Source organism: Polistes fuscatus, unplaced genomic scaffold, assembly GCF_010416935.1.
Source record: "Polistes fuscatus isolate 324 unplaced genomic scaffold, CU_Pfus_HIC Scaffold13, whole genome shotgun sequence".
NCBI lineage: Eukaryota > Metazoa > Arthropoda > Insecta > Hymenoptera > Vespidae > Polistes > Polistes fuscatus.
In genome coordinates this window covers 1,029,219-1,042,947 of record NW_025113031.1, presented here as the reverse complement: position 1 = coordinate 1,042,947, position 13,729 = coordinate 1,029,219, and the positions used below count along the sequence as shown (strand labels likewise).

Below are 13,729 nucleotides of genomic sequence, written 5' to 3'. Positions count from 1 at the left end.
TGCTCAAGAATATGTCTAATCCTGTCGTTTTTGCAGCTGCGCAGGTGTATCGTCGTCACCTTCTCATTAGCATCTTGACCAAAAAGCCAGTCACGCTAGCGAGAGTATCTAACACGGCTGGTTATTCCTTTTAATCATTACAATTTCTTATATTCTTTATTTTTTCATTAATCATTCTAATAATTCATTTAAATCTTAATTGATAAATTTATTCCTAATCGATTATATCAAACAGGACGATGCAATGGGTGAAGGAAGGAGAGAACGTTCAAGTAAAAGGTAATTATTTTCATTATTAAAAATCGACCTCATTTGTTAATCTCCCGATATGTCATTTATTTCATTTAATAAATTATTATTTTCTATTATGTTTTCTATTATTATCTCAATTATTTCTATTATCATTTCTTTTCATATCGATTGTGTATATCTGTTTAACAAATCAAAGAAAATACGATTTTTAAAAATTACAAATGTCCAATCAAATGTCGTTTCTTATCGATTTGTTTTAGCGCGAAATTTAAAATTGGCGCCATACCACTAATGCACGTGCTCACGCATAATCCTTAATTCTAATTTATTTCCAATACACTTAACTTTGCCCTTATGTATATCGAAAATATCGAATAATGAAATACGAGAAGAAGGAGGAAAGAGTATCTCCTGTTTAGAAAGGTGAAAACTATTTTGTAATTGACCTAAATGTGTAAAGAAGATGATCACAAAGCACTAGAGTAAAAAACACTTTAAGATACTATTATCGTGATTTTTTAAAGCGTAAGAATAGGCGAGAAAAGAGCTTGTAATTACATCAAGGAATTTATAGGTTAAGTAAACGAGCCAGATGAACGAAAAAGGCTAGGCGATGAATAGATTTGAGATTTAAAGTCTGGGTTTAATTTCCTGCCATCACCTAAAGGATTCGAAGAGTATAACTTATCTAATCAGTGTTCAAAGAGGCGAGGGTGGAGTACTTCTTTCGATAGAATCTATGTGCATGTAATATAAGATCAATTTAACCTAATCGATATGCGAAGGCCATACGATAAATCAAAAATTTAGATTTGAAGATAGCGTAAGAAATTTTCTTTATTTTTTATTTGTTAAATGTAATATCAACGAATTTCATTACAATACAATATTAATTAGTTTCTTTTTTCTTCATTTAAATGTAGAATTGTTTATTTATTAATTTTTATTATCATAGTAAACGTCGACAAATTAACGTTCCGATGGATTAGAAAATTTCTGTCTTAAGGACTAAGGTAACATTTTTTTAAGTATGTAATAAATAGTCAGAAAAAAGAAGTAAGTTAGAAGCAAAGGTATAAAAGGATCACGTTTCCTCTAGCCCTTTTAGCCCTTCCTATTTAAAGTGATTGCGTGCGAGTATCGTCAACTAAACGCGTCCAGATTGAATCACACATAGGGAGGAAAATTATTGACCGTTGGTTAGAAGGTTCTTACCAGTGCGTAAGCATATACCTTTTGGACATTTGTTTGGCAGCGCATGCAAATCTTTCATGGACGAACGATGAAGAAAAATTTGGGTTACCAGGTCGTCGTGATTCTTGGTGCTACCCCGTTGTCGTCATCATCGTCGTCGTAGTTGTTATTGTCGTTATTATCTTGAACACGAAAGGATCACTAAGAACGCACGAGATCTTTGCGATCGCAATTCTACTTGACCGAATATAATATGTATGTCTCTATAAGAATATACCTTCAGAATCATTTTCTAGATTAACGATGAATTTTTTAATCTGATGATCTCATAATTAGAAAAACAAAGGAATAATTGTACAATTACTTTTTGTTCAATAATTTTTCAAAATTTGATAATTATCTCTTTATTTTTGATAACTTTTCTAATTTCAGTTATCAAAGAAAATAGTTAAAAGTTACGTGTACAGCAACTTTATAGATAAATATATATTTATCCAACTTTTACTGCGCCGGTCTGAGGAAATATATAGACTATATGTACATGCATTATTAGGTAGCACTTCTATGTGGCTATGCAAATATCAGTGTACATTGTTTCTAATGTAAGATAAAATAAAACATGTGGCAAATGAAATCTAACCGGAATACTTTTCTTGATTGTTATCAATTGTTTCGAAAAAGCAAGACAGTTCGTTTGAAATAATCTGAAGGATCTAAATGTTGAATATTATAATACACAAGTATGTATTACAATAATTGATCATCGTTAGAAATTGAAGTTCTGACAAATTGGTATTTAAAATGAAACAGATTATAAATAAGACATGCATTATTGAAAAGAATTAAAAGGTCAAAATAATCAATGAAACATTATACTTTTTAATCAATAATCGTTTCTCAATGAATCATTCATTCATTTTCATTCATGTTACTTTTATAAATCAAAACAACAACAAGCTTAATCTGATCAACGCGTTAAATCATTCTAACGTCACTAACAAACTTTAATTAATGTAAAAAATTAGGTTCGGCTCTTTTATCTTTTAATTCGTGATTTAAAAAAAAAATTGGCAGCGGTGGGATTCGAACCCACGCCTCCGAAGAGACTGGTGCCTTAAACCAGCGCCTTAGACCGCTCGGCCACGCTACCACATGAGCAAACTGTTCCATTTAGCACTCTTAAAACAGAGGACGTATTATCGTTCGCACCGCGAATTGAATGTGAAATTGGAATTAAATTTGATAATACCGTACCACTAATTCTCACCCATAGTCAGTAAACTTTTTAATAATTTTTACTGTATTTAGTTTCGGATGAGGAGGTGATTGGGAGTGATTTAAAGATATTTAGGTGTAAGCCTAGGCACCATGTACCCAGGTTTACCGAATAACTTGCGAAAAATGTATATTCGATCTTATGCGGGTAAACCAACGGAAAGTATATCTATGAGCGAAATTAAAAAACAGCTATCTAGCAATTTATAAACGTTTTTTGGAGAGAAGCTTCAACCAAAGGAGGCCACAAAAAATTATATGATAAAATTTAACGATTAAGTTGTTTTAAGGCTGTTACTACTTAAATATGTATAACGATATTGTTACAAAATAAATAACCTTTTATAAACAAAAAAAAACCGTAATAGCAAAAATTTAGAAGTAGTATAAAAGGCAAACCAAGCCTCAAGTCCAATTTGGGACATTAACATTAAGTAAATATTTTATTAAACTTAAGGTAAACATTTTTTATGTTGATTAGTTTTTACAATTTTTTCCATTGAATATTAAAAAACATAAAAATGCCAAAATAGCATTTAAATGCCCATTCAAATACCCATCCAAATAGCAAAAAATGATTGATGCATATCTATAGATAAAAATTATGATTAGATTTATATTTTTATAACAAATCATAGCTTATATTTTATCTTTGAAACTACAAAAATATATTTTATATTTTATTTTTGAAACTACAAAAAGATCTTGATAAGAAATATTATTTTACACAGTCTAATCAATTTCTATCGATATTATTGATATTCGATTATATCGAATCAATTTCAAAAACCGCAGAACCATATGATAAACAGCGGGATTATTCAAATTCGAAATGACACACTTTGAAAAGATTCCATATAGCTTTCTATAATCCATCACTTGTTTGAAAACGAAACGATCTTGAATAAATAAAGAGAGAAAAAAATAGAGAAAGAGTTTAATCGCGTGTCTATTACGGAAACGACGTTATCGAATCACAATCAATTATCCATTTTGTGGGTCACGTTGAATCTCAACGTGGCATGGTTCTTAGTATTCGTTCCAATTAAAAGAGCAATAACCTGAATTATGTAATATGTCGATTATATTTCGTTTAATGCGTTTACAAAAATTTGTTTTGACAAAAAAGAAATGAAAAAAAAAAAAAAAAAAAAAAAACAAAAATATTGAAAGTTTTCATGCTTATAATTCATGCAATATAGACATTTACATCTTATAATAAGAAAAATAAAAATAAAATATAAGAGCTATAGTATTATAATATCGTTGATTACAGACACGAGAAGTTATAATTTATCGTGCGAATATTATTGTTATTCATGCGAAATGTTTCCGATATATACGATAAACTATAATGTTACATATTTCTATGCATACATGTTAATATGCATGTATAATTTACGTATGAATGTATACACATATAATGTAATTACGTGTATATATATATATATATATACATGTGTATCCTATGATCATCGATATAATTTGCTTTCATGCTGACGAGTCATTAGGAGAGGAGAACGGAATTTATTGTTCAAACTATTCTTCTTATTTGGTAGATCGATGCGTCGCGTCTGCCCGTTTTGTTGTAACGGCATGTAGGGTACCTTCGTACCACCCTTCTTCCTGTTCTCCGTTCGCCTCCTTCAACCCTTGTGCCACCCACTCTGTTTCTCTAGGGTGTTCCACTCTTTCTTTCTCATTCTATCTCTGTCTCTCTCTCTCTCTCTTCCTTCGTCCCTAGTAGGTATCAGCTTCACTACCGTTTAAAGATTCCAGTTGCCTCCGAGCATCCACTCGGATCGTGTGTCTAGAAAAAGATCTATTCACAACATTTCTTTTATCGTCTAGAGATAACTTTGTTTTCTTTTTTTTTTAATCATATTTCTTTTCTTACAAATTTTTAAATAAAAAATATAATAAATAATAAATTAAAGAGTGTCTCTAACGATATTATTTTTTTTTCTATGTAGACAAAGATCAAATTACGGAGTCAACAAATCATCATCGGATTCCGAGCTAGCCCAGGATAAGAAAAATAAAGGACGAAAAAGTAAATTGAAAGAACGATGGCCATTCGCGGATGGATTGACGGTCGATGAGCTTGCTCGTTATCGAAGAAGACGGATTGAAGGTCATTCAAAAGACAATGTTGGATCTTATGCAGAATCTGATATACTTGAGAACGATACTTTAACTGAGTATCGTCGAGCTTTCCGTGCAAAAAGTGAAGAACTTCTTAAGGTAAACGATTACAGATATTACTTGTGTAATAATTTTAAATGAAGTATCTTTACAATGTTATTAACAATGATTTCTTTTTTTTTCTTTCTCGAGGAGAATATTTCGCCAGTTAAAAGCAAACGACCATCGAGCTTTATCAGATTGGATGATGCCTATGACAACGTAGAACCATCATATAACAAAGATTTTCAAAAATATGAGCAACTAGAGCTTCCATCTAAAAAGGCAGAACAACATTCATCTTTCGTTCTTGCCGAAGAAGATATCGTTCCAATGGAGACTCAAACGGAGCAATCGAAATTTATCGCTCATACGAATGTGATCGGTCGACCACCAATCATTAGAAGGTAATTGAATAATCTGATGGATCCTACAAACAATAAATAATTAATACGTTTGATTAAATGATATACTAATAAAAAATGATATCTCTTCAAAATAGAGGTACCAGTTTAAAACGAGAAGGAAATTTCTATACGGAAACCGAAATGTATTCAGCTTACGTACCTTATGAAGGCCAACATAGGGCGGAATTAGCCAGAAGGCCAACGTCCTTGAAAATGGAAGGAGAAATGGAAACGATGACCGAGAAGTGTGAGAAGTTCATTCAATGGTTGAACGTCAGCAGGCCGGAACTTATGCGTGTTCCAACTCAACTTAAACTCGAGGGTGAATTCGAGACTAGCACAGAAAACCATGAAAAGTACGTCCCTTTCGTAGGAGCGAGAAGGCCCGAACTACTTAGGCAAGGTACGAGTTTAAAACTCGAGGGTGCAACCACTTTCGTGGCTGAATATACTGACGTTTTCAAGCAACACGCACTCACTGGTGAGAAAGGATATTGAAAGACTTGGTAGACCTTAAAACCTTTAATTAACACCAATCATACGGGTTTCTATCGCTTTTACGTCTTAGATTTATTGTAGAAAGACAACCACCAGCGAGGAAACCTGAAACGCATTTGAAAACCGGTAATAATTTCTACGATTCAACCGAAAACAAGAACAATTATATTAATCCTCGCGTTAGAGAGGCTCAACTGATGGCAGAATTGGCTAGAGATGTTGAAGAAGAAGAGGAAGAGGAAGAAAAGAGAAGAAAAAGAGAAGAGGAAGAAAAAGAGGAAGCTAAAAAAGACAAAGAGATGCAAATGTTAGTGTCGAAATTAGAAGAATTGAAAAGTCCACCCTTAGAAATTCCGGAATACAAAGATGCCTACAAAGTATCGACATTGTTTAATTATATATTATAGTTGTACTCTTCTTATCTTATAATCTTTCGAATAAATGTATAATTATTACTTATTGTAGGATTTTCCAAGAGAACGGCCAACATTCTCGAAACCCGAAGACGAAATTGGTCGAGCTGATGGTTCGAAAATACTCTCATCTCCGACACGTTTGAAATTTTCAACAAAAATTGATCAGGATCCAGAATACAAATCCAAGTATCTTGATTATCCTAAGGATTCATTCGTTTATCGAAAACCACCGTTGACATTGAGAACTACTCCAGCTTGTTCAGATCGTTTTATCTGCAACAAACATAATTTTTATGAGACCAAACGATACGATTACGAGCCAACTAGCGAAGTAAAATCACAATACGTTCCTTACGGTCACGTTCCACGTGTTAAACCTATGAGAATGCCAGCTAATTTACGATTAGAAGGTAGTATCGATCTTCAACCAGAATATAGAAATGCTTACTGCAGCCAACGTGATTATCGATCTTCCTGTGATTTGAAGAAACAGAAAAATCGTGAGAGAAGTTTCAGTGCATCGAGAAAGAAAGATAATTATTGGATAAACAATAATAATAGTGAAAGATTTGGTTGCGTCAATGCTGCTGAAGATCAGGATGCTTTTCAAGTATTGAAAACTCGAGTACACGAGGATAGTATCATTGGCAAACCGCCACCAAGTAATCGAAGGTAAAATAATAACAAATAAATGTATAGAATTAATTATAAATAATTATGTTAATATTGAAAAATGTATTAAGACATTATAGAGGATCGCAGAGTCAAGAACCAATGCAATCAGATGCTGTTGTTGATCATAATATTATCAGAAATCGATCACCTAGTCCAACTTATCGTCTTCACGTTTGCAACGTCGATGATGAACCTCGAGGTTTTGGTCAACGTAAACGCACAACGCAAATCGAGTCTTCCGAAAGAACGCACGATCCATTACCAGATCGTTTTAATAGAAATATTGTTCGTAAATCGTATTCTCCTAGTTTCGGTAAAAACGAAGCTAAAGAAAAACAATTGGATAATGAACAATCTTTCGTCGTTTTGGACAATGTCAATAAGTGTCGTAATAAAAAGGAAACATGTAGAAGAAGATTGGACAAGAATTATAACATAGAAAATAATTTGTCGATGTCTAGAGGAAGACCAAGAACACCAACCAATTGGATGCCACCCTGGTACGATAGTACTAATACGATCTAAATCATAATAGATCATTATAATAGTCACAATTAAAAGAATAAGAAAAGAATATGTTGGAAAAGTAATGCAATGCTATCAATAGAAAATATGATCCTAGAAATAATACCTTAGCTACATGTACTGCCTACAATGGGATATGATTTATTTCTAATATGTAATATTCTATGTTCGTGTATATGCAAAAGGCTGAATATCAAATTTACAAAATTATATAATAGTAGTCGTCACGAGCATGATATTAAAACGCACAAGATACGTATTGCAATATAAGAAGAAAACAAAATATAATTAGATAAATTAATAGCGAAAAAAAAACAAGAAGGAAAAATAGTATTATAGTATACGATTTTCGTATGTTAACAAATTTTTAACCGGACATCAGTAGTAATACAAACATACAATTTGGTTATTAAAATAGATTATCATGTAGAATTCAATATTATCAATTTTCCAGAACGTTTACTATTTAAAAATTTATTTTAATTTAATAATAAATATATTAGATATAAAATGTATTGATTTTTACATAATTTATATAAAAATAACCGGTTAAAAATATGTTAAAAACGAAGCACGTCCTCCTCTCGCGATTTTGCGATGCGCACTGCGGAAGTCTGCCAATATCTATATACAAAAACCTGTCGTGTAACTCAGGAATATAATTGAAGCGATGTAGAAAGAACGATAATATGACGCCGTGCATCTGTAGATCGTTCGAAAAATAATTTCCATAAAAAGTCCCTTTTTATATGATTATCACCGTTTTTTATATATACATACATACACACATACACATACACACACCTCTCATGCCATATATTTTTTTACTGTTATTAAATGCCAAACATAAAAAAAAAGACAAAGATATTATAGGAACACAAAAAAAAATATGTAAGAAACCGTACATCCATTTTTACTATACTCGATTCTTTTTTATATAATAAAAGCATTTATCTTCGAGAAGTTTACATTTGATCTATCGATGCACAATGACGCGCGTCTATACTACAAGCAAATATATATATATATTATATAAAATATACATGCCAATTTTATTATCATTATTATTACTACATATATGTATACAGACGCTTTTGTTTAGCTACGTAGTAGAATGTCTGACTATATAAAATGTATAAAATAAGATCATATCAATTGTTAATGCTAATAGCGTAATTGTTATTATCTATCATTTCTAAGAATAAAAAAGTAATATTAATTTCACGTATTTTTTAAAAGTTTCAGAAAAATATTATTTAAAAATGATTTAAAAAGAATATATGAAAAAACACTTGTCAACAAACTCAAATAAAAAGAATTAAAATTAAATCGAATGTAATTTGATATTTTGGAATTTTGAATATTAAATAATAATCGAATAATCGATTAAATCGACTCTCGAAAAATCGATTAATGCAACCAACCTAAAGAGTTATATATATATAAATCTAGCGAGTGAAGTATGCACTATATTTAATCGATTTGACTATATTCGGTAATGTTCGTGACTGTTCGTGAAACACAGTTCCCAAGTGTCGATTTAACGTGTAGTTTTAGATATTGCAGATTATTTTATATACTTTCTACATTAAATTTATAATATATATATAATTCTTCAGTGGCTTAAAAAATATCTTATTAAATAAGAACAATGGATCCAGAATTAGAAGCAATTCGCCAACAACGGTTAGCACAATTGCAATCTCAATATAAGGTAATTGTCCAAGAAATCTATTATCACACTATCTCCAAATAAATTATTAAAATTATTAAAAAGTGTATAAATTAATCTGATTCGATATCTTGTAACATATTAAAATAAAATAAGCGGTAAATTCTACCTAAAAAGATTTGACTTTTGAAGGTTAACTTTTAATATTATTATCCATTTAAAAAACCATTATAAACACACACATATAAAAGATGTATATAAACAAGAAATAATAATAAAATAATAAGTAGACACAAGTATTGAAACAATTATTGAAATAATACTTATCTTTTAGGGAGGAAATGTGGAAAATAAGCAAGCGATGGAAGAAAAGAGACAGCAAATGGAAGATATGCGTAACTCAATTCTTACCCAAGTACTGGATCAGGCAGCTAGAGGAAGATGTAAGAATTTTGTATTTGGAATAATAACTTATGGTTAAAATAGAATAAAATAATGATGGTACATGACTTATGCGATAACATACCTCGGTTTAAAAATTAGTGAACACACTTTGCCTTGGAAAACCAGAAAAAGGAAAAATGGTAGAGGAAATGATTTTGAACATGGCTCAACGTGGACAATTATCTAACAAATTAGGAGAAAAAGAACTAATCAGTTTGCTAGAAAGTATAAATGAACAAACACAAAGAAGAACAGTTGTTAAGGTATGTACTGTTTTTTTTCTCAACCCTTTTGCTGCGGGACACTCAAAAATGAATTGCCTACTGGCACTGTATGTTGAGAGGTAGCGACTATGGTTGAGTGCCTAAAGGCACTGTCCACAGCAAAAGGGTTAACATATGCTTTAAAAAGATTTCAATTGATTTTCATAATAGTAATAATAATAATAAATTAATAATACAAATCTATCTCTCTCTGTTACAGTTTGATAGACGAAGAGCAGCATTAGATTCTGACGATGATGATTTATAGCCTTCAAGATGATAATATTTGTGTTATTTTAAATGATTTTCTGTTTAATTATTAGATAAATACCATTACAGCAAATTGTGTATTTATACTTCATTGACTTGACTATTTTTATTTTTATTTTTATGCTGCTAATATAAAAAATTTATATGATACTATTAATGTATTATTATTTTATTAGTATTTTTTTGTAATTTCAATAAGACAATGAAATTTGATTTGTCTCTTTATAATTTTGGTTTAAGCCATCAAAATATACATGAAATTATAGTTAATTTTATTCGATGTAGGTAAGTATAATATACACCTAAAATACATATAACGTATAATTTGTACTTTTTGTCTAAAAAAAATTTTCTCATAATAATTTTAATCAATTAATATATATATGTATATAAAATGTTTACACGATTATTTTTAATAGTACCTTAAATGTATGTCAAATAATTGACATATATAAAAGTCTATCTTTGATTTTAAATGCAGATACATATATATATAAAGTGTAATTTTTTCCTTATATCTCACACGAATATTTGTTTAAATAAATAAATTAAAAGATATAAATCACAGAAATAACTTTCAAAAGACTGAAATGAAAACTTACTTTTTGTATTGTCTTATGTATATTCTACTTGGCCAAAATGAAGTTGTAATAATGTATATAAGTACTTTTCAATTACAATCATAGTTGAAGATGAAGCCACAATGAAAATGCTAAAATATTCTTATAGATTTTTTCTTTTCTTGATTTTTGCCAACCAAAGAGTAATTGGGATAATACCTACATTAATACAAAATTAAACATTCAGTAACATATCAAAATAATATTATAAATAATTAATTAACTCACATAAGTTTATAATTAAATATATTTGATTATACATTACCTATTTAATTTCCAAAATTCTGCAAAACGTTATATGTATATTTACATAATATAATGATGACTTTGTTATTTTATTCATTTATAGGACACACATTTTTGGTAATTCTTAATCTTTTTTCATATGGCTTCCTCCAGTATGTTCTACGATAATAATATTAATTAAATTATAAAAGAAATGTATAAAAAAAATTGTTATACAATATATTTACCTTCCTCTTCATCATCGGCATCTAAAATATCTGGACAACAAATGCCGTAACAAATTAATGAAAGAAAACCAGCTGGCAAGCCAAATAATACCATTGTTAAAATAGGATTGCCCATCCACATAGCAGCGAGTGTTGTTTTCAACTCAAACCATGATCTATAGATGCGTACTAATAAACTATTTCCGCCATATCGCTAAAAATGTTTTATATAAATTTGTATCGTATAAAAGTAAAAGAAAATAAAGAAGATAGATTTTTATTAGTAATACCGGAGCACTTTCATTGCGAATTTGCTCTAGGAACAATTCTATCACATGAGGCGTCAACTTTTCTGTTTCATCCTCTGGAATGTGGTGATGATTCGTAGTAGTGTTAATAACAATTAGGCTTGGCAATGGTAAAACCATCATAGCTATACTGTTGACTAGATCAGGACTAGCTATCCAACCAAATTGAAAATGGCTGTAGAATGCATATATAAAAAAAGAAATGTTAGAGTAATTTATGTAGACAATTAAACAATAATTATATAACAATTCTTACATTAAATGATTACATACTCGTGATATTTCTCTCGCTTTCTCTTAATCACAGATTCAACCATGTCTCGAAATTCAATCATACGAGGTGAGACCTCTTCTAATTGATTCTCCTCTACAACTGCTAAAACCAAATTTTTATTTGTCAAGAAAAGTTGATTAATGTTTCCTCTTGTTACTTTTGGAAACGTTGGGAAACGTTCTGCATTGATCCACTTGTATAAAGTTTCATTTAACTTCTCTATATTAGTCATATTGTGACCTAAAATCAAATATCATATAATATAGTTACTTATAATTTTTTAATTAAAAAATAATGTACATATTATCTACCGGTAAAATTATAATGTAAATTTTCTTTATATACAAATAATGCTGGAGTATTTTCCACAGGTGCGTGCCTGTTAACAACGTTTGGATGAGATTGGTAAAAAAATGCATGCGGTTGGAACACATCTGCAGTCTTGTGATATAACTCCTACAAATATAAATATTAATACAATTTTAAGAGAGTGAAATCAATTGAAAACATGAATTAAAAAATAATCATTTTTTACCCATAACGGCCCTGATCTTTCTCCAACATATAAAAAGTAAAGATCACGCTCTTTCTTAATGGTATCAAAGCTTTGACTTTTAGTAATTTCTTGTACAGGAGGACCACTTAGTCTCAATGCAAATTTAACTATCTCATCTCTTGTTCTATCTCCATGGTATGTGAATTCATTATCTCCTTTTAAACTATCAACAGAATAATATAATACTGTACTTTGAAATTTAATTACAACTACTTTTAGACATCGAACATTTCTCTTCATATACATACAACAATATTGTAGGAAAGCCTTTAATCTTGAACGTATGTGCAACACTTGTAAATCGTGTACAATCAACACGGCCAACACGTATTGATGTAGCATGCAAGTGTTGCGCTACGTGAGACCAAATTGGTTCTAATCTTCTGCAATGTGCACACCATGGTGCATACATCTAAAAGAAATTTTATGTAACATCTAATTTATTAATCCATTCTTTCATATTTACCATCACAAGCCATTGTCCATCTTTATGAATTTCCAAAAATCTGTAAATAAGGTTCTTAGTGTATGTAAATATTTTGTTAGTTTTAGGAAATAATAAATTATATAAATATATTCTCACCTATCGCTTAACTCAAGGACACGAGATGCAGTAGTATGCATAAAAATTGCTGAAAAAGCTAGATTGTATTTCAATAAGAAAATATAAAAAAAAAAATGAATTATTTTATACATTAAATTTACTGTCAAATATGTTCTTATGTATAAAAGTTTATTAATATGAGATTGGAAAATAGAATCTTAATATTATTAAAGTTAAGAATCTCTAAATCACGTTAAGAGAAGTTCAAGCAAGCAGTAAATTATCGATCGCTAGTATTTGAGGTTATTTCTACAGTAACATTAATTTTAAGTAACAAACATTTTACAGAATAATAACAACACTTTGTAATAATATAAAAGATAATAATGTAATATAAATAAATGATAAATACCGTAAAATGCTACGACGAATGTAATTTTTGTTAGCGAAACCATTGTTGTCATATCACACGAATTGTTGAGAAATCGAAAGAGGAGCACACTTTTTATAACCTTAAAAATACGGCCCGGCCAAGATTACTCCCACATTATGAAGACGTTCATACTTAAATAAACATATTTCTCATGCTTGACGTGTCACACACTCGAAATATTCCAACATGTGTGATACATTTTTTAACATTAACAGAACGCGACACAAATTGTCGCACCCACTGCATACAACTGTAATATGCTTCTTTTTGTATGGAAAGATGAAATTTAATTTTTTTACATTATCTTCAGAAAATAACAATATATTTATAATTTACATTTTGTTTATAACACAGTATGCAATATTTATAAATTACCTGTCAATTCAGATTTGGTAATATAGAAAACTTTATTTCTCCTTCTCTCTCTCTCTCATCAGGAAATAAGAATATATATTTATCTAAAGATG

General features: G+C 29.9%; 3 protein-coding genes and 1 non-coding gene across 12 annotated transcripts; 2 read left to right on the top strand and 2 right to left on the bottom strand.

Moving 5' to 3' along the window:
• Positions 1–29: 29 nt before the first annotated feature.
• Positions 30–8,389, top strand: LOC122513924. The gene is made up of 7 exons (XM_043630458.1): positions 30–279; positions 4,695–4,965; positions 5,059–5,312; positions 5,408–5,793; positions 5,892–6,187; positions 6,276–6,898; positions 6,970–8,389. Exons 1-7 carry the CDS (start codon positions 245–247, stop codon positions 7,424–7,426), a joined length of 2,322 nt encoding a protein of 773 aa, XP_043486393.1. The 5' UTR covers positions 30–244; the 3' UTR covers positions 7,427–8,389.
• On the bottom strand, positions 2,515–2,596 carry Trnal-aag. The gene has a single exon. It is a non-coding gene; the product is annotated as a tRNA-Leu (tRNA).
• LOC122514031 (protein disulfide-isomerase TMX3) lies at positions 4,429–13,729 on the bottom strand. 9 transcript variants are annotated; one of them, XM_043630629.1, is made up of 13 exons: positions 13,242–13,710; positions 12,869–12,926; positions 12,752–12,791; positions 12,534–12,697; positions 12,265–12,448; positions 12,041–12,185; positions 11,729–11,969; positions 11,438–11,630; positions 11,169–11,361; positions 10,961–11,100; positions 10,678–10,854; positions 6,267–6,499; positions 4,429–4,543 (listed from the first exon to the last, which is right to left on the bottom strand). In XM_043630629.1, exons 1-10 carry the CDS (start codon positions 13,291–13,293, stop codon positions 11,066–11,068), a joined length of 1,305 nt encoding a protein of 434 aa, XP_043486564.1. In that variant the 5' UTR covers positions 13,294–13,710; the 3' UTR covers positions 4,429–4,543; positions 6,267–6,499; positions 10,678–10,854; positions 10,961–11,065. The 9 variants fall into 9 exon arrangements, with proteins under 9 accessions (XP_043486564.1, XP_043486567.1, XP_043486566.1 ...); XM_043630632.1 differs by having other exon boundaries at positions 4,429–4,531; XM_043630631.1 differs by lacking the exon at positions 6,267–6,499.
• On the top strand, positions 8,898–10,148 carry LOC122514033 (programmed cell death protein 5). Its single transcript, XM_043630637.1, has 4 exons — positions 8,898–9,140; positions 9,433–9,541; positions 9,642–9,805; positions 10,026–10,148. Exons 1-4 carry the CDS (start codon positions 9,078–9,080, stop codon positions 10,071–10,073), a joined length of 384 nt encoding a protein of 127 aa, XP_043486572.1. The 5' UTR covers positions 8,898–9,077; the 3' UTR covers positions 10,074–10,148.

Coding starts and splice junctions, on each gene's coding strand:
- LOC122513924 (XM_043630458.1), top strand. CDS start 245: ATGGGTGAAGGAAGGAGAGAACGTTCAAGTAAAAG. Junction 280..4,694: donor AGAGAACGTTCAAGTAAAAG/GTAATTATTTTC, acceptor TTTTCTATGTAG/ACAAAGATCAAATTACGGAG. Junction 4,966..5,058: donor AAAGTGAAGAACTTCTTAAG/GTAAACGATTAC, acceptor TTCTTTCTCGAG/GAGAATATTTCGCCAGTTAA.
- LOC122514033 (XM_043630637.1), top strand. CDS start 9,078: ATGGATCCAGAATTAGAAGCAATTCGCCAACAACGGTTAGCACAATTG. Junction 9,141..9,432: donor AATTGCAATCTCAATATAAG/GTAATTGTCCAA, acceptor CTTATCTTTTAG/GGAGGAAATGTGGAAAATAA. Junction 9,542..9,641: donor TCAGGCAGCTAGAGGAAGAT/GTAAGAATTTTG, acceptor TTTAAAAATTAG/TGAACACACTTTGCCTTGGA.
- LOC122514031 (XM_043630630.1), bottom strand. CDS start 13,293: ATGACAACAATGGTTTCGCTAACAAAAATTACATTCGTCGTAGCATTT. Junction 12,792..12,868: donor GTCCTTGAGTTAAGCGATAG/GTGAGAATATAT, acceptor CCTTATTTACAG/ATTTTTGGAAATTCATAAAG. Junction 12,698..12,751: donor ATGGACAATGGCTTGTGATG/GTAAATATGAAA, acceptor AATTTCTTTTAG/ATGTATGCACCATGGTGTGC.